This window comes from Colletes gigas, unplaced genomic scaffold, assembly GCF_013123115.1.
Source record: "Colletes gigas isolate AHSC1104 unplaced genomic scaffold, ASM1312311v1 Colletes_gigas_Sc00022, whole genome shotgun sequence".
Taxonomy (NCBI): Eukaryota; Metazoa; Arthropoda; class Insecta; order Hymenoptera; family Colletidae; genus Colletes; species Colletes gigas.
The window spans coordinates 652,653-671,836 of record NW_025106651.1 but is presented as its reverse complement, the minus strand read 5'-3'; the positions used below and the strand labels follow the sequence as shown (position 1 = coordinate 671,836).

Here is a 19,184-nt window from a genome sequence, read left to right as displayed (position 1 = left end):
AAGCAAAATATATAACACTATACAACATTCTTAACCAATTGCGGGCGACTTATTTCATTCCTTTTAATTATTTCTTAAGTTTCATTACGTTTATCAATTTTCAGGTGCAAGCGTTTGCGTTCTTTTAATTAGTGTCTATAACAATATTTAGAACAAGCGTTTAATAGGGCCAATATTTTGTGTGCTCGCTTTCTGCAAATGCAACAGCGGTGATGTGACTTTTCTGTACATTCATTTTTCTTGAATCTCTTAAATAAATTTCTTGTCATGCTGTTTGAGAAATTGTAAGTTGTCTATCTTTCTTCATTCTCTTTTCTTCTCTTTGCACGGATCAAATAACACTGAGCGAATTGCATAATATTTACTGCTGGGAGAATTTGCTTTTCTGTTCACTAAATTTGTAAAAAAAATTACGGAATAGTATTATGTGTTATATAATTAAGCTGTAGACGCGTAGAATGCAAGACGATTTTGTGTTCTAACAAAATGGTCAAATTCTTTCACCTCCATATTTGTATAAAGCATATTTTATTGCTTTGTATTCTCTATTCATCGATAAAATTAGTTACACACGTACACGCATAAATTACAATACATGTATGCAATTTTGATAGGTTGATTAGAAACAAGGAAGTCAAACGGTGACAGAAAAAATATTTTAGAAGCTTTAAAAATCTTGGTATTTCCGGATCGAATAATTTTCGCAACGTTCCTAGTATTGTTCCCGATTTTACCAATTTTATCGGATGTTCAAGTATCCCGATTATCCGGTTAGTAATCGAACATCTGGTTAATACGTGGGTGTACCGATAATACGGTCACGGTTAACCAAATACACGCACGTTCCTATTAACCAACTAGTGGCGATTAACCGATTAAAACAATTTCCGATACAGTGGTGTTAGGAATGGTTCAATCCATTAAGTACCAAATTATTTCTTTTTAAAATTCATGCTTATGGCTTACAAGAATCACGTGCTATTCAAATAAATTGTACACGATATTCTGGGATTAGTGATGAAATTAGATATACAACGATACCTTCTGTAAAAAATAAGTCGAAAATGAAGAGTAAATTTTTTTGATACAAGCATTTATTTTCGAGAAAATCGATATCACAAATTCGTGGATTGCGCGCGGGATTATGTACAATTTAGGTAAATTGTTTGTTTGTTATTCATTATTCCTACTTGTAATGTTTATAAACATTTATAAACGATATTATCTGTCTTTATTACGATCTTATATTTAGATTAGATAAATTGAATCAGCTAATAACATATCACCGTCACTATCTGCAAACGTAAGTAGAAAGTGCGTATAATAGTCAGACGCGATTACCAAGCGGTGCTAAATCGAACGCGTAATCGATGAATTCTAATTCGATTTTCTAAATAACGAAGCCACGTATCGGAAAATTTTATTCCACATTTTCGATTCATTTTTGCTATTTATTTAATTAAATATTTTAATTAGGGTGGTAATTTCTCAAATTAAGGAAATTAAGACGACTCGTTCTAAACATATATTTTAAGCAATTATCTCACGTTTAAGACATTTTGTAACAAAGATTCCAATAAATCGACGGTAGATCGTATGTCACTGTTTAACGACCAGTTATATAGGTCAATTAACCTTTGGAAATTGTCTAGATCGATGAAATCTGCATGCCTCCCATAAGAACGTATCATGTATTTTTATACTGACGTCTTTACGGCATCATACGATACACAATAACGAAAAAATTTTATCGACACGCATAAAGCGTAAATATTTTTGACAAATTTGTTAAGGATACTTGGGAAATGAATTTTCTTTCCGTTTTGTCCTTGCCATAGCGAGTGTTCTTTGGTGTAGCGTTTTAATCTTCCCCACGACAACAAAAAAAAAAAGTGTTCGTTGTACACGCATGCCTGCTGCTCTTTATTATATAAAATATATTGAATTTTAATTCTACCATATATTCATCAATTATGGGAAATTTCATAGGTGAGTCCGTGATCGTACGTCACAAGTACGACACGAGTATGTCACTACTATATCATTTTAATAAAACAATTTTTGAAATTTATAGATATAATTTGCTAGGTACTTGATAAGTACTAGAATGTGACTAACGGTAAACGATATTCGTATCTAAATATAATTTTCATCTCTTTTCTGCCTTTTCACCCTAATTTACGTGATATTAGGTAATTTTTCTGGTTAATTCATGAAATCATTGGGTTAATTCGCGAAAAATCTATAATAAATTAAACAATATTAAAACTGCAATATCAACGATTTCAAACTAAATGGCAAAAAGTTTAACATTGAACGTTTGGGCAAATTGAATCAATCGTGTACAGTGTTCCAAAAATTCCAACACTTTTTTGTTTTAATTGAAAACGTTATACTATTTCTATCTGCAGAGTTTTTATTTGTTGAATCATGACTCTGTTGGGATTCATATAGCCTGAGTTTTTATTTTTCTAGAGGTTAATGCAAAATTAAAATAAACCAATTCTACCATATTTCGTTTGAGAATAAAGCTTACTGCCAGACCGTTTTTTCATTCAGATTTGCTTGAGTAAAGAAATATACCGCTGTTAATATTACAATATATTGAATATTCATTTCTGAAAGAATAATAAAATATTACAGAGAAGTACACAGTATTTATGCTAATGTAATTAATTTTATATAAAAACATAACTTTTCGAAACTTAACCCAATAGCTAAACAGCTGAGTATGCACAAGCATGCCGTTTTTATTGGTATTTATCCGGGTATTATTTATTTTAATAGTTTATGGCATATATATGTACATGAAAAAAAAAATACAATATTCGATATTCCAATATTTACGACAATTTTAAACACAGATTAAAATCACATGGTATTTTTTGAGTCCTTAGAGACGTCTACCTTGCTATTTTATTACTGTTGCCCTATTTGACCCAGTTTTTTGCACCGTATTTATTGCATGTATTATTTACTTGTCAATGCTGGGCATTACCGAACTATTTCTATCGTCAACAATTATTTACGACGGTATTTTAAATACTGATCGCCGTATACAATAAATTAGAATGATCACTGAAAATATTACCTAAAACTAATTCTTACTAAACAGGTACATAAAAATTAATCAAAATGATACTATTATTTCTAATATTTATATTAGACGAGTATCTGATTTGTTTACGGCCATTGAAGCAGTAATTTTTGCAGAGTAATTACTTCAGAGGATTATTTGATTTTGCAGTTCCAACGTAAAATAAAGTTGTTTCTTGCAATGTTCGTTGATGGTGTGCCCGGAGTATTGGTATAAAACAGTTTCTTATCTTAAACCATATATAAACGCACTACGTTTATACGTTCCAAATGTTATTTTACCCAGCACTGCTATTTTACATGTGTATAGGGATATTGTTTCGTCCATTTTATCTGTTGATTTTGTACACGTCTGATTCGTCGTCACAACTTTGATTTGTGTGTGCGGAAGTATACAATCCATCAAGTACGAGCCCTTTTGCTGTATTAGATACTAGACATCTGTATTATTATTATGTCACACGGTGCCTGTATACGCGTTCCGATTGAACACAACAGGAGGACTAGTTTGTTGGCCTGTTTCTCGAATTTTGGAGTAGCATAGGATATTAGAGCGTTAGTCTAGACCGCACTAGAATTTCGTCTATCTTCGCATGACTCGAGCTACTATACATTTACGGTTCTATTATACGAACATTCCCGCTTTATACCGCCTGCTGTTACACCTGCTTTGCATACCTGTTTAATATTTCGTTTTCTGCCGAAACAGCGCAACAGAACCTCGCGGTTCCGTTCGTTTCAGCCAATATTATATCGACGATACAAATGCAACGATACAATTTTTTGTAAAAATTCATGCGTTCATGAATAAAGATAAAGGACAACGAACGAACTATGAGAGCTTTGTAATGCTAGGGGCGCGTGCACCTGCTACGATATAATATCTCGTATGATTCATGCAAAATTTCAAATGAAATGCTTGACGTTTACACGACCCGCCATGAGCTTATGAATGTTAAAAAATATGAGATATAAGTATTATACAATTTTAATTCTTTCACGACGAAAATAAAAATACACGTATCAGTGTTTGCATTTTTTTTACATGAAAAATATTTTAAGGATTCAGGACCTGAAAGCAGCGAAAAAATTCATACTCGCATGTCCATTAGAACTTTGCTCGCAAACTCCAATAATTTGCATTATTTCCTGTGACATAATATAGATTCAATCAATTGAATTATTTTCTTTACTTTAAAAAGTTCCATTGAAAATAAAATAGAAATTAGTAAAGATCATAATGGACTAACATTTAAATGAATTATTTTCTGTTGTGTTCGCATCTTGAATCCATTACATCTAAAGGAATGCTTTGTGTATTACTAAGGGTTGCAACAGTTTGTAGTCCGCAATAATTTTCATTTTAAATATTAACGAATCATACAGATGCGCATGCTGGTGAACCATTATTTGTTTAATAGACCACACGTATGCTTTACTGTTTGTGTACGTTCACGCGATAGATATTAATGATTGTTTGTGTTCTTTGTTCAAGATGTACGGCATAACGCGTATTATCGCTTTTAGTTAACGTGTACAGTGTCATTCGCATAGCTTACGATTACGAAATTCAAACGACACTGTTTACACACGTGACACTGAGTGTCGAGTTACTTTACAATATTTATTAAATTGTTTTGTAATACTTATACTCAACGCGCTTAAAGTTCAGACACGAATGTCACGAGATTTAATTTACAAACGATAACTGTTCTGTCAGATTTATTCAGCACTTGCTTGAACACATACTATTACATAAAATAAATGTTTCGTATTCGTGAATGTAAGTAATAATGCTTTCTTTTCTCGCGAAGCTGTTTACAAATCTCGAATATTATGCAAAACTTCGTCCTAGGTTATGCTTCACAAAGTTGAAGCTGTTGCTGCTGGCGATCGAGATAAAGGGCGAAGGAGGCTGCGACAGTAAGATCTCGATCAATCCACGTGGTGCCAAGATCGTTGCAAATACTCAGGGATTCTTCATTGCTCAATCTGCTGATGAAGTGAAGCGGTGAGGATGAAATTTCATTAATAAACAAAATACCAAGAGGAAACGATTAATACAGATTTCAACTGCAAAGCAAGGTCTCTTTGTTTCACTAAAAACTAGGAAAGTTAGATAAATATTATTTACATCATTTATAACGGAGATTCCAGAAGCCAAAATAAGACGAAAATCAAAGATACTAATTTGTTGATTGAGGCTTCGTTAAAAAGTTATAGAAACATTTCCGACCACACAGTATATTTTCGGTAAAGAATTTTTTTCTCGAAAGTACGTAGGATTTTAGGGGCATATATAATAACCAAAAATGATTGCAATCGACCCCCGCAATTAAAAATAATTTTTTTTAAACGATTTGAAATTTTTTAATTTTGACGAAAAATTTCACACCTACTTGAATTTTTTTCTCGAAACTGCGTAGGATTTCGGGGGCATGTCTATTCACCAAAAATAATTGTAATTGACCCCCTCAACCGAAAATAATTTTTCCAGAATGATTTGAAACTTTTCAATTGCGCCAAAAAATTTAGGCACCTACTCGAATTTTTTTTTCGAAAGTGCATGGGATTTTGGGGTTATGACTATTCACCAAAAATGTATGTTACTGACCCCTGCAACCAAAAATAATTTTTTCAGAATGATTCGAAATTTTGTAACTTAATTTTTTAATAACTTTTTAACAAAGCCTCAATCAACAAATTAGTATCCTTTGTTTTCGTCTTATTTTGACCTCTAGAATCTCCCATTAGAATTTTTACCAGGAGTCGGCCGAACACCTTCTATGTTATATTGAATACGTTAAATAGTTCTGTTCAATAATAGTTAATATTTATATATCAGTGTTAAAGAAAATATAATATTAAGTGGCGTGGAAAGTGTATCGAAAATGTAGAATTAACTATCTTTCTCCGAGGCTTCATTCCCGAGAAAATCGATTTCGAAAATTCGTTGCGTACGCACGCGAATGAGTACGTGACTAACGCGTCTGGCCATTACTCACGAATTCTACTTGCATTGGAGTTCGTAAGCGATTGTGGCAGTATAGTATCGTCTATTATCCATCAATCTGACTATGAGCTAAATAGATAGAACTAGATGATACCACGCAACCAGTAACGCTTATGAACACCGACGCAAATGGAAATAACAAGTAATGAGCAAACGCGTTAGCTGAAAAGAAAAGTTCGCCAATTGCTATACTCTGAAAGATCTGAATTTTTGCAAAAATAAAGTACACGTTAACTTAATCACACTACTATTTTTCACTGCAAAAAAAAAAATTCTATAAAACACCTCTTCATAAAATTTTCTATATTTTTGTCAATATCTCTGGAACCATAAAGAATATTGACAAATTTTTACGTTTAATTTGTACAAAATTTCGAAAATAATTGATGATTGTATGTTTTCAGGGCGTGGTTCTATTGCAAAGCATGCCACGAGGATATTAAAGATGAAACTCTGATCAAGAAATGCAAGTGCAAAAATTGTAAGTTTTTCTAGTCTAGTGACACTCCTTAACAGTTTCTTCATTTATTTTTTAGTTCTTGTTGAGTTCTCTGCTATCGAATCTCTTACTAATCGACCTCCAATTTTACCGGAGATACTTTTATACATGACAATTTAACGATATATCTGTGTACGTAGAGCTATACGGCCAGATATATCGAAGATGTTGCGAATCACACGTCAGTCGATTATTTTAATCCCTATCGAAGATCAATTATGGCTATTTGCATCGTACCCGAAGAATTTGTGTGACTCGCAAACAGTTAACGACTTAATATAGACTTACGTGTAAGACCAGGCGAATCACACAGGAAGCTCTTTTTATCCATGTTTCCTTCGACCCCTTGACCACTTTCTTTTCTCCTGCGACCCTATGCTACGAAAAAAGCCGTAGCAGTAATTACTGCGACAATTAACGAAGTGACATGGTTATGACCATCCTCTTGTGATATATTGTGATCTAGTGGGGCAGCAGCAGCGCTCCTGGGGCCGGGACTTAGGTAACGTCTCATACTCGTTCGCTAAGCCTTTACTATCGTCTATAACTATTGCCTTTACGTCTTTGTTCTTTCTTTTATATCTTCTTAATCCCTTTTCTATTATCAGTTTATCACATAAACTGTATCCATAAAACATTAACAATTTCTCTCACCCCACTTGCTCATCACCATTGATTTTATTCTCTACGTTTCTGCCTCTAAAACGTTTCTCTCACATTCTACTGACCCTCTTTGATCCCAGCCCCCTCGTCCCTGTCTTTCTATCATCTTTTATCTGCCTATATCTTTGTCTCTTTGCATATCTCTATCTCTCTGTGTCTTACTTATGTGTACATATGCCTCGAGTTTCTAACCATTATCTTGCATATATACGCTAAGACAGTGGTGACGATCATTATGATGATAATAATGGCGATGAGATTATGGCACCATTAATCTTCATTGAAAGACACTGTTCAAGGCGATTGCGATGCCACCGATTCGGTATTATTCGTTTTTCACGCTCCTTTTATTGGCCATTGTACGAACCAACAATTCTAATCCAAATTTTTCAAATAAACTCTCTACCTACGTCTAAAAATATCGATTAAAGAATACAGTTCGTACAAGTCTGCGTGTCGTCCGAATAAAGTTCGATCCTGACCGAACTGTCAGCGTTTTTCTATCTTTGGTACTTAAATCGAGCGACGTGAAAAATGAAATACCATTCGTACATGACACGTGAAATGTAATCCTTTTATAGTTCAGTCAGTTGGCGCATGTCCACCTGGCCAATCAACCAAATTAGCCTGCACTCTAGTGTGTGCTCTTCTCGCTCGTCTTGCATGCATGATTAGATCCCAAATTCCGGATATTTTTATGCCTAAACGGCATGACAGCTTCGTACGAATCTCTCTATCTCTCACTTTCTCCCTTATTCTATTTCTCTTGCCAGTATGGCTGTTTAACATATTTTTTCTCCGCTCGTGTGAGAACTCTCAGCGTGCCAGCTGTCATTGATGAGACCTTCGCCGGCCCATAGGGCCGACTGATTGCGAACTAGCCGCGCGTCTTCTGCGCTAAACGCTCTAATTCCGACACACGGTGTACGTTGTTTTCCGTGATATCGAACAGTTCCGAGATACTTCTATGGTAAGGGTAATTTTCGAAGACTCTGCGAGGACGACCGAAGGCATTGCGACGGACCTTCGTGCAAATGGCCTTCGTTCAGATTTAATCTAAAAGACCCTAACTTGTTGTTTACGATTGTTACACGACATTAACATACACATCCATGTACACGGTTCACCTGGGCTCATCTAGATCACTGTTCTATACAGAACTCAGTGTCCATCACGATTGAATTTTAAACCCTGGGCAGTCAAGTTTCTCACGAAATCTATTTTCGTTGCCAGATTTACCGAGAACTTTTCGCTTATTTTGATCGGCGACGATTCAGTCGTTTCAGGCTGCGAGAGTATTCGAAGATGGCTAGGAACACGTCGAAGGTATCCGAAATGTATGGGCGAGTTTCTGTGTTTTACTTTTCAGCATCTTGTGCCCCCCTCCGCCAGAAGATAACTCAAATTGTAAATAATAACTGCTTTACTCTCGGATTCGTGCGCGAACGCGACTAAATTTACTCACCGTAGAAACCATTTGCCAAGTTACATTCATTCTTAACACTAGATTTACCTTTCATGTTGACGATTACCTTCCAATACGATTTTTCTTTTAATTAGAATATGTATTCATGCCAGTGCACCAATCAAATTCAACATAAGTTGTTAAAAAATAATATTTACGCGTTCTGCAATTTTAAATATGGAATCAGACACCCGTCAAATTGACGGCTTCCGTAAATCTAGTGTTAATGATTCTCAGTGGTCTAATTATATTAATCCGTATTACGAACGTACGAATCTGAGGAAAGTGACCATGACCGTATTTAGTTCCCCCGTTTGCGACATTTCTTAGCTGTGCAAATAAACCTCCCCATTCCCAAACTTTGAGTTACTTGGACAGTATTGACCCTATCTGTTTATTCACAAACGTGTATCCGGGCCGATCGCTCGATTTTTGCAGATGTGGGGATGATGATGATGCAGACTGGCATGGTGAAGGGAAACACTGCCTACAGCAGTTACCTCGACGGTACGCGTCTTTGCACCTTCCTCTCTGTCCTGTTGATCCCAATGCATAATCCCGTCGAGTTACTTTCGAAACTTTGTCAGAATAATCGTAAAGAGCGTTTTCGAGGCGCCAAAACTTGTTCGCGGGTCAGTAGACGACGTGAAACCCGATCGTTATTCTGACAAATTTTCTCTGTTTGAGTCAAACATGGAAAACATAGGTAAACATATCTGTTGCATATTGTGTATGTGTTTGTATTCGCCAATAACGTATTCGGAGAGTACGATTGACTCAAGCAGAGCTTCGTTGGTTTTACATTGAACGAGGTAAGATGATACAAGTGATGCAAATAAACCGCAAAATCAAAGTTCAATATTTAATACTCCACGTTTACATGCACTTACTCCACAATACCTTTGAACTTTATGCTCTTTGACATTGTTCGGTTCGTATTGTTCTCGCTGGGCTTTTGCTAGAGCTGAAATTTGACGAGCATCGTTCTCTAATTGAAGCAGGAACGTCGAGTTCGAACCGGACGAAGACCATTAATAACGGCAGTGCCTTGTTATGCCCATCTTTTCATTTTGTGATTTACCAATTGTTGAAATCACAAGTTTACGCGATACAAATACTTCTCTCACTTATCGAGAATGTACAGTATGTAAAAAATTGTTTGTCGCGGATTTCACAGATAAATTCACACGCTTGGATTGGTGGGAATTTGTTAAAGGATTAAACTGTAAGCTTCGTTTTGATCTTTAAATTTAAGGTCAAATTGTTTTTTTATTTCTACGTATTTTAATCTATACGAGGATAAGAAATTCACAAGAAGTTGTAAATCGCGAGAAAATTGCTTTTTCACCAAAAATTATTGAAATTTTGAAGTTATTTAAATTCTTTTATTTCTATGTACACAAATTTCATTAACATTTGATATATACTTTTTGGACGAAACAGGTTGAGAAATGTGAGGGATGATGTGTATAAATAAATACTGAAACAGTAAAGGAACAAATAGAAACCAAGAGAAAAAGTTTGACCTCGAATATAAAAATCAAGGTAAATTTTTGCAGCATACCAAACAAGTGTCTGCCAATTAAAGTGATTTTATACGTGAAAAACACGATAAACACGTTTCGTGCAACCTGTACACAGTTGCGTTTAATACGCGTTTGGCTTCAGTTCTCACGTGAAATCGTTGTTTCTGCAGATACGCATTTACGCTAAGCACGTTCTATCGAATCGTATATTCTGTGTCTACACGTTCATGGCTGTTACGTTTCACTAATTAACAAAGTTGCTCGTTTCAGGCTTGGCAATAATTATCCGTTGTTTCAGTGTGCTCACGCGAAGCATCGTTAAAGTACTTTCCTCACGTTTATGGTTAGAAAGTATTCGTTTCCTCTACTAAGCGATTTTGTCAATTTTGAAAATGATGTTGAACGAATTGTTTGGATGTTTTTCAATTCGCAAACCGTGTTGACTCGTAGGTTGGTTTAGAACCACGAATCTTTAGGCGTAACCGCAATAATTGCCCAAATTATTTCATCGTAAGATTTTTTTACAGAGTGATTAATCTGGGCCGTTTTGCGCACGCATACAATGTGAAATTATGTATTATTACTGAAAATTCTTGAAACATTTCGCGAATAAACAAATTTTATTCTCGCGAGATCAGACTCTAGTTTGATATTAATCGAACGGAATAGTATATGGTATAATACAGTAATTTCATATGGCACTTTCCTTTTTATGAGTGCATAAGTTCTACCAGTTTTTTCTTGTGAAATTAAAATGCGGCTACTTTTCGTAGCAAATGCTTTTATTCTGTTGTACTCGCCATTGTTCCAGATTACTCTTTGCATGTTTTCATCGATTATAAAACTATGGTTATATCGTGTTAAATAGTGTTTCTGTATAGAACTTTATCCCTTTTAAGGCGTTCAATGTTTTCCCAACAAAATAATTATACAGTATAAAAAGAAAATGATTCGTTACACCATTTTTCGTTCTACGTTTAAAAATATTTAGAATATTTGAGGAACGTTTGGTCCTATAGAACCAATAGTAAAATTTATCTCTCTAAAGTTTTCGTATTACTTTCTGCATGCGGAATTGTTAAATACATATTCTGTATGTACGTATATTAAAAATTTCATTAACTAAGTAAAGTCAGATTTATGTGTAGTCATGGTAGACCTACAACTGGAATTTTTATTTCATTGCGGCGTCAGACAAAATAAGTAGAACTTGTGTACTCATTTAATACGCAGATCAAATAAATAAAATTTAAAGAAGCGTTCAAGCAAGAAAGAATCGACTGCCTTTTCGGTCCAAAGAGGAAACTTAAGAAATTGCTAACTAGAACTAATTTCGAATGGTGAATTTTTTCTTATTACTTACGAATTGAACTAAATAGACTTACAGCGATCTTCGAAGGTTCCGTTCGAATACCCGTGAGCCCGTTCACGAAGAAGAGAGATCGATGGTGTACGGTGTGAAAGTCCCGAAAGCGTTTGCAGCTTTCGATACGTCGAACTTTAATATGGCTTACAAGCGAATGCCTTCGGTATAAACTCCTTAAGTTCTAAGTTTACATGGATGATGGTGATCAATGCCCAGGGTTTATCGAACATAACGGCTCAAAATACTCCATTCTCCCTTCACACGTTACGCACATTTAACATCATTCACCAATGTCACAACAATAACGTTTAGCACTGTAATTATTATTAATTTGTAAGAGAATACGATTCCCAATAGGAGTTCTAGTGACCACTGCGTAATGAGGTGGACAGTGTACCTTTGTGTGTTTTTTAACCCCCTCACAATAGACCAAAGTCATTTAACCAATAATCAGCAGTTTATTGACAAACTTCTCTGTCGATTGTCACGTTGCAGTAATCTTTCTAAAACGATTGCAATAGAAATTCGAATACGTTTGGATGTCCGTTTCTCGAACCTTTACATGATCTTTCCATTATGATAGATGACGCGCGCGCGTGTATCATCGTTTTCGATCGGTTGTCGCGCCAGACATTTAAAAATTAGTATCAAATTCACTGCTATAGAACGACTGCAATACGTGACCCATCGATCGAGACTGGATCTACACATAGACCCTCTCCACCTGTTGCCACCTCCTGCATCTAGGTTGACATTATTTTGGTATGACAACTAACAGCTCTGGTTCTCCTCCCTTCGGGCAGTGGCCACATTCCGGAAAGGCGTGCGAGCTGTTCAAATGGTTGGAAGAGCAAGTATGTATCCCCCGCGTGTAGATTCTATTCCACATATTATTTCCTTATATCATACTTTTTGTTTTGTCATTCCAACGTCTGAAAACTAGCCAAATCATCGATTCAATCAGACCTTTAATTCGAAATGACTGAGAAATTTGAACAATTAGAATTTCATGCTCGTGGCAATAATAGTAATTTAAAAGTGATATTTAATAAAATGAGTCTATTCGACTTGAAGGTCACGCATACTAGAGTTCTCCTTTCATCGTTCATTCGACACACATTAATTATTTACGTTTTAGCGTGCAAAAATGTACGAATTGGAATCATTACCTCACGCAATTGTTTGCTTACACCGGCCGTAGTGCCGTAAAAAATTTAACAAAATTTCCAACAGTCGATTAATGATTTATTCGTATATGTTTGAAGCATAAATTAGGAGAGTTAAATTCGTTAAGACTTAATTTAATAAAATTCAGTTCAACAGAACGTCTAATAAAAGACGAATCGATGCAGTTTCAATCACCGACAAACGTTTCACCGATAGTGTTCTCATCAACGTTGTTTCACCAATTTTAATTTTGATTTTGTACGTTCACTGATCTTCTATATTTTGAGAAAGACTAAATGTCATAATAATATTTGCTTGTATTTACATCTATTTTCTTTTAAATATTCATGCATGAAGTATTAAGAAACTATTATTAAAAAATACCTGCAGTTGATAAAATAAGTATTATTACTCTCACAGATTTTGATGCACTTGGAACAAATAGGATAACAGAATTTTTTAGATATTTCTATTTTCATTTAAAACAGAGCTATGATATTTGGGTTATAATCCTCTATATGTTGATGAAACAACGTCGTTAAAAAAGCATTAACCGCGAAACGATCGTCGGTGATTGGAAGTACATAAAAATTGAATAGATTCGCATTGAATACTTTACAAGAATAGCACAATGTTTAATCGATCATTTTTACAGTTATTTCTATAACATAAGTATTTTCTCGATTTCGTACTGACAATTAGAACACATAGATATAATTGTTGTGCTAGTCAGTGTAACTTCGTCCGAACTAATTAACAATTGATTTCAGAGTAGAATACTATTAGTGTTTTGAAATCCTATTGATGTGATGTTTTCCATTTCTTTTTTTTTTTCAATTGAAATTACATATTTCTATCAATGTCGTCTTGAATGTAGTTTTCTGGAGGTTTGTGTCTTTTCGATGGTTATTGCTGTGAGTGAATTATTAAAACTAATCGACTATAAACTCGCGCGATGTGATTGCCTTGAGTCTTGAACTACTTTTAACTATAATCTTGCATCGATGTTCGATATCTGATCATTCGACGTGTTTTTAGAGTATCTTAGAGCTAGTTCTTTATTGCGTTGTTTTTTACTCGTCTTGTCGCTGAATTAACGACAATATCGGGGACGTTGCTCCGCGATAATTCGATAACTTGCTTCGATCCTTTAAATTTTTTCAACATCATTGCAAATGTGTGGACAATCGTACATGTTACACTACCTATGAACCACTAGTGTGCTTTGGCTTATTACGAAATACGTTTCGAAGAACCAGACGTTTTCATTAAAGTAAAAAGTCATTTCTGTCACGGACAGTAATCTTTAATTTCTATCAGGATCAATAACTCTAATAAAAGACTCTATTTTTCCAAAGTATCGTTTGAAATATTTCTTTCCCCACGTGGTCAATAATATCATTATATGAAGAAACATCGCATAAATTTGAATTTACGATTATTGTTACGTAAAAAACTGCTTCAATTGGGTTAATAGTGAATTTAATATTTCTTCTTCAACGCGTATTCCGTAATTCCTAATTCGACTCAATCTAAACGATGTGTCATCAATAATCCAACGCACATGATTGTTAACACTTGTTGCCTGGGAACAAAATAAGTCTGTGCAACGAGACTTCAATGTTCACGTTAATGTGTAGAGAATCAGTTATGTCTGCAATGTGCGTATAAAATATGTAATAGAAAAAGACGAAGAATCAACATTTTCACTCGCATCGCTCATCAGAGCCTCACACAAGTTATTTTCTCATCTGTAACTCACCTGTGATCCATGCGTGTATATATTTTAATGTGTATCGCCATACATAGGCATCTATGACACACATGCATACCTAGTCTCAACGATACACCGCACAGACACGCGTGCACGTACACGTACATACAGACACAAACACGTATACACGTAAAACATTCATACAGTCTATCTACACCTAAAGTCAAGAAAGGAACCCTTTAACTAACTTTCTATGTGTCTATCTGTTCGAACTTTCTTCTCTTCGTCCTCTACTACCACGTAGGTGAAGACTTCTCGTATGCAAGTAAGTCTACCACGGAACGGGTGTATAATAATAACGCATATATGTAATATATATTATATGGACAATATAATATATAATACATTTCACTGCCGCTAGATTCGTGATAATAAGAAGACGCATAAAATAAATAGATCACAAGAAGTAGGCTATACGTAGCCATCATCAATTACAGAGCAACGCTGTATTATTTTGATCGATACCGCTGAAAGAAGAGTTCCACCTATTGCACATCTGTTTTTATTTTATTCTTCCTACTTTTTCTGCTGGAATATCACTGAGCTTTTAAGGGACAATCCCTGACCTCAAGATTCAAAAAATTAACGAATCGTTGACGGCGCGCGAGGGACGTCGCGATAAGTAAAATTTTACTGTTTTATATTCTCTCCTATGGTTTAAATTATTCTTTGACGATAGAAAATATTTAAAAATGTATGAAAAATATTACCGAAGGTCCTCAGTCGCTTAAACAATTTTATTACAATTCGAAATGAATATTTGAATATTTAGATTAATTACTTTCACTATTTGTCGATCAAAGTAAAATATGAATTATTTAAATTTAGATAAAAAAACTTTTCAAGACGTTCACCGCTTGTTCCTCAGTGGTTCCGCGTATTTTTCGAATTTCTGGTTTCGGTATTTTCCCTTATGAATATGCTAAAAGTGTATTATATACTCTTGCATGTCCTACGACATTAAGCATCGTAGAATCCAATGTGAAAATTAATCACGTACTAGAATGCTAACTATACGGGATTAGGTATTTAAAACAGATCACCTGAACAACTCTTTTCGTCTCACGGTAGAAAAATATTTCACGAACAAAAGTTTGGCTCCAAGTTAAGTATCCTAAAAATACGTAAAAAGTACTTCGAGATATTCTAAAGTACCACTTTGATTTCAATTACTCGTTCAATTGAATTTAAAACATTGTGTCTCGATTAAAGACCAAAAATAAATATACAGTGCCTTACGATTACAATCAAAATAATTGTTGGTCCAACTCGTAGCCAAATAACTTCTCGATTATTTTCCATCGCGAGGACGAAGGATTTATCGAGGTGGCCTGTTTTGGTCTCATCCTGCATAGGACGTCGATCTGTACAAATGTGCAAAGTGGCCTTTCACAGACGCTACGTTACGTCTAGCTTGATGCTATGAGCCTAACCCGGACCAAACGGGAAATGAAACTAGTTAGTCAAGAAAAAATAACGATCTGCGTTCGCAAATACATTTTTGCAAACGACAAATTTCACACCGGTCCTTTCCTAACAAGGATCACCTTTAGTAACTCTGCTTAAACACGGTAGAACTCTACGATTTATCGAGCACTCTTTCGAATCCTCCAGTATGTCGCACAAGTTTTATACCGATTAAAACGTGCACTGGCAATGTCGAGTAAATATCCACGTCGTAAGAAGTTATCACTGCATGCTTTAAGTACGATTAAGTAGCACTTGACAGAGACAAAGATACCCGCCTACGATATTGGAACGTTCTTGTTTATTCGTGGATCCGTCCAACGCGGCCGCCATCTTGGTTTTACTCAAGGCATCACTTTTCTTTGGCACGATGTTACCGAGACACGGCCGATCGTCGTTCTTTGGCTCTGTGAATTTTGGCATGTATTAAGTATTTGCCTGCGTACAGCGCTTAACATGGTATAATGAACATGTGTACTTTAGCATTACGTTAGATCACGTTTGTACAACGCGGAGGAGATTCACGGTTGCTCGAAGTCTGTTCCTCTAGCGTGCACATAATGCATCGTCCATTTTAATTGTTCGCTCGTCCGCGTTGCCACGAGCAGCATTGGGAACGGTAGATTTCAAATACATGTATGATTAGGCAGTAATACTTAGACAGTTTTATTAGTACTAAGGTCTGTTGCAGCGTGAGATCAGTTTGTACAATAGCTGAGGACTCCCAGGTGATTGATCCTCCATAGTTCGATCGCTTGGCACGGTGAAGATATCGTGCAAAGCGTGGTTCTTGCTATGGAAGTATTAATTCACTTTGGAGGCAATTGTACTCGCATAAATGCCTATGCAAAACAAAGTAAAGTAATGTACAATGAAAAATCGGACTTTGAATTAAAATTTGTTCGTTCTTCGACGCTGGAACGAAGCTTTACTCTAGTCAGTGATAGAGATAGAGTAGTTATTAGGCCTTAGATTATTAGTTAGGGTAGCTAACATGTGTAGTGGTTTGTTACAGACGACCACCATCCTCCCCCTACATTCACTCCGCCAGAACTGCCCAAGATGGTTCACGTAAGAGGTACAGGTACACCTCAATCAAAACCATGCTACAATCTCGCAAGCTGATCTTCCTTATTTCAATAAATCACATGATATATTGGTACACTGTAACCAATTGCTTTCAATGAATCTCACGTACGAGACAATTCGAAAAGCCGCTTCACGAGAAGTACTGCGCTCTCGATCTTTAACTGTTCACACTGTCGGTTTCCGATTTTCTTTTTTTTGGTTCTGTATCACTACTACATCTCGGATGTTTATGCAAACGTATACTTTTATAATGCAATGCCTTCCACTTCTTATTTGCAAATATTATCATATACTTGTATATACTTCACATGTTTTGTACGTGTATTATATTTTTATTTATTTATATATTGTACATTTCGAAATAAGTAGGATTTGCAGAATATACCGGAATATACGGAATTAAAAATTTTATTATCTGCATATTTCAAGTAATCCAACATATTTATCTATGACATACGTGTGTAAACATTCGCGATATAATCACAATTACGTTTCAATGGCCAATTCCGATATTTCTCAGTAATTCAGAGAAACTTTGTTTGGCATTAAACAGTACTGGGTTTGAGCAATATTTAAGGAAAATCGTAATCTGGAAATATTTTCATGAGAGTATCTGTAACAGTAGAAAGTATTTTCCATTAAATAAACACAAGTGATATTCATATTATTATATATTGATAGCATTTATTCTGAACGAATTAATTGTAAAAGCTTCACGTATTATTTCAATAGAATTTCTGTTTGATCTAACTATTTTGGTCAATAAGTTAAGTACTATATTTGATATATTTATCTTGAATATTTGAATACTAAGTTTGTTTAAGCAAAATCCAATACTGTTTTATGTTTGATGAACATGTATCGGAAAACGCCTACTCTGTTCTTGTAACGATTTTGGAGAAAGTAGGAAAGAACTATAGAGTTATTCGAATAAATTATTCGTTTATAATCGAAACGAAATATAAATTATCATTGTTGTCTACTACTTTCTCCGGTCTTGATGAGTGCATGTAGCTACAGTAGTTACATTATAGTTCGTATATTAAGTTAATTTGTTTAATTAGTTGATTTCGTTTCTTTGTAGTTTCCCTTTAATTTCTACCATAGATCACAGAAATTGATTTTCAATTTTATAGAGTCATTAGTCAATGCACCATTATTCGTTTTTCTTTCTCTTCGTTTATTGTCTGTTTCTCGTAGTATTCATTAGAATTTATTATTTACATAGCGCTTAGTGAACGTACTAGTATCATCAAATTTCGTAGCTTTTATATCACATTTAGCGTCACTCACGTTTTGTTGTAGCCTTCATTCGGTTAAAGTTATAGTTTCGGAAAAACAGGAATGAATAAGACACAGTAATTAATTTATTCGAAATAATAATACAGTATTGGTTACCAAAAGAGTCCAAATAACTCGAGGAAATAATTACCGATTGCCATTCAAATAAAAGCAGATATTTTATTAGAATCACGCGATGATTGAATCTTTCCGTGTAATTAAATAAATGCAGTAAATTTATTGTGGTGTTCGTCTGCGTATGTAGTATAGCAGAAATTTAACATCAGCGTTTCTCACTCTTTACGTTGAGGAATAGTTACGTAATATAGAAATTTAATATTCGACTGGGCCATAAATTTATTTTTATTTATTTTCTGAATCTGATCTTGGTATTAGTCTAAACGTCATAGATAGTTTGAGAAATGCTGTTCAAATTCAAATGTTTTGAGCGATTCAGTATTTTCTGTCTATTTTATATGTCTGAAATATATGAACATTTTGGTTTAGGATGTTTAGAGTAATCTTTTTTTGTTATATGTGTCACTTGTATCTGTTTTCGATATATTAACAGTTTATTCTTACTTAAATATGTGCGTTCTATTTGTGTCACATTAACGATTGCAAAACAATGAATTGATAGTTGTAGAGAGCACGGTAGATTGGTCATATTTGTTATTAAAATTTCTTTCCATGGTAACGTTAGACAGGGCACATTTCCATGATCTATTTAATTTTCTCGATTTATTACGTACAGGTGGTGTTTCATCTGATTATCGTG

General features: G+C 34.7%; 1 protein-coding gene across 6 annotated transcripts in view; it reads left to right on the top strand.

The window, feature by feature from the left end:
• Positions 1-19,184, top strand: part of LOC122401209 (calcium-activated potassium channel slowpoke) — a 121,333-nt gene that overhangs the window by 87,934 nt on the left and 14,215 nt on the right. For 2 of the 6 annotated variants that reach the window (XM_043403208.1, XM_043403207.1), the window contains exons 13-14: positions 4,952-5,107; positions 6,514-6,590. In XM_043403208.1, coding sequence (XP_043259143.1) covers positions 4,952-5,107; positions 6,514-6,590 — 233 coding nt within the window. Of the gene's footprint in view, positions 1-4,951; positions 5,108-6,513; positions 6,591-9,174; positions 9,244-12,431; positions 12,483-14,813; positions 14,835-17,051; positions 17,121-19,184 lie in introns of all 6 variants that reach the window. The other 4 variants (XM_043403203.1, XM_043403205.1, XM_043403204.1 and 1 more) reach the window with 4 other exon arrangements.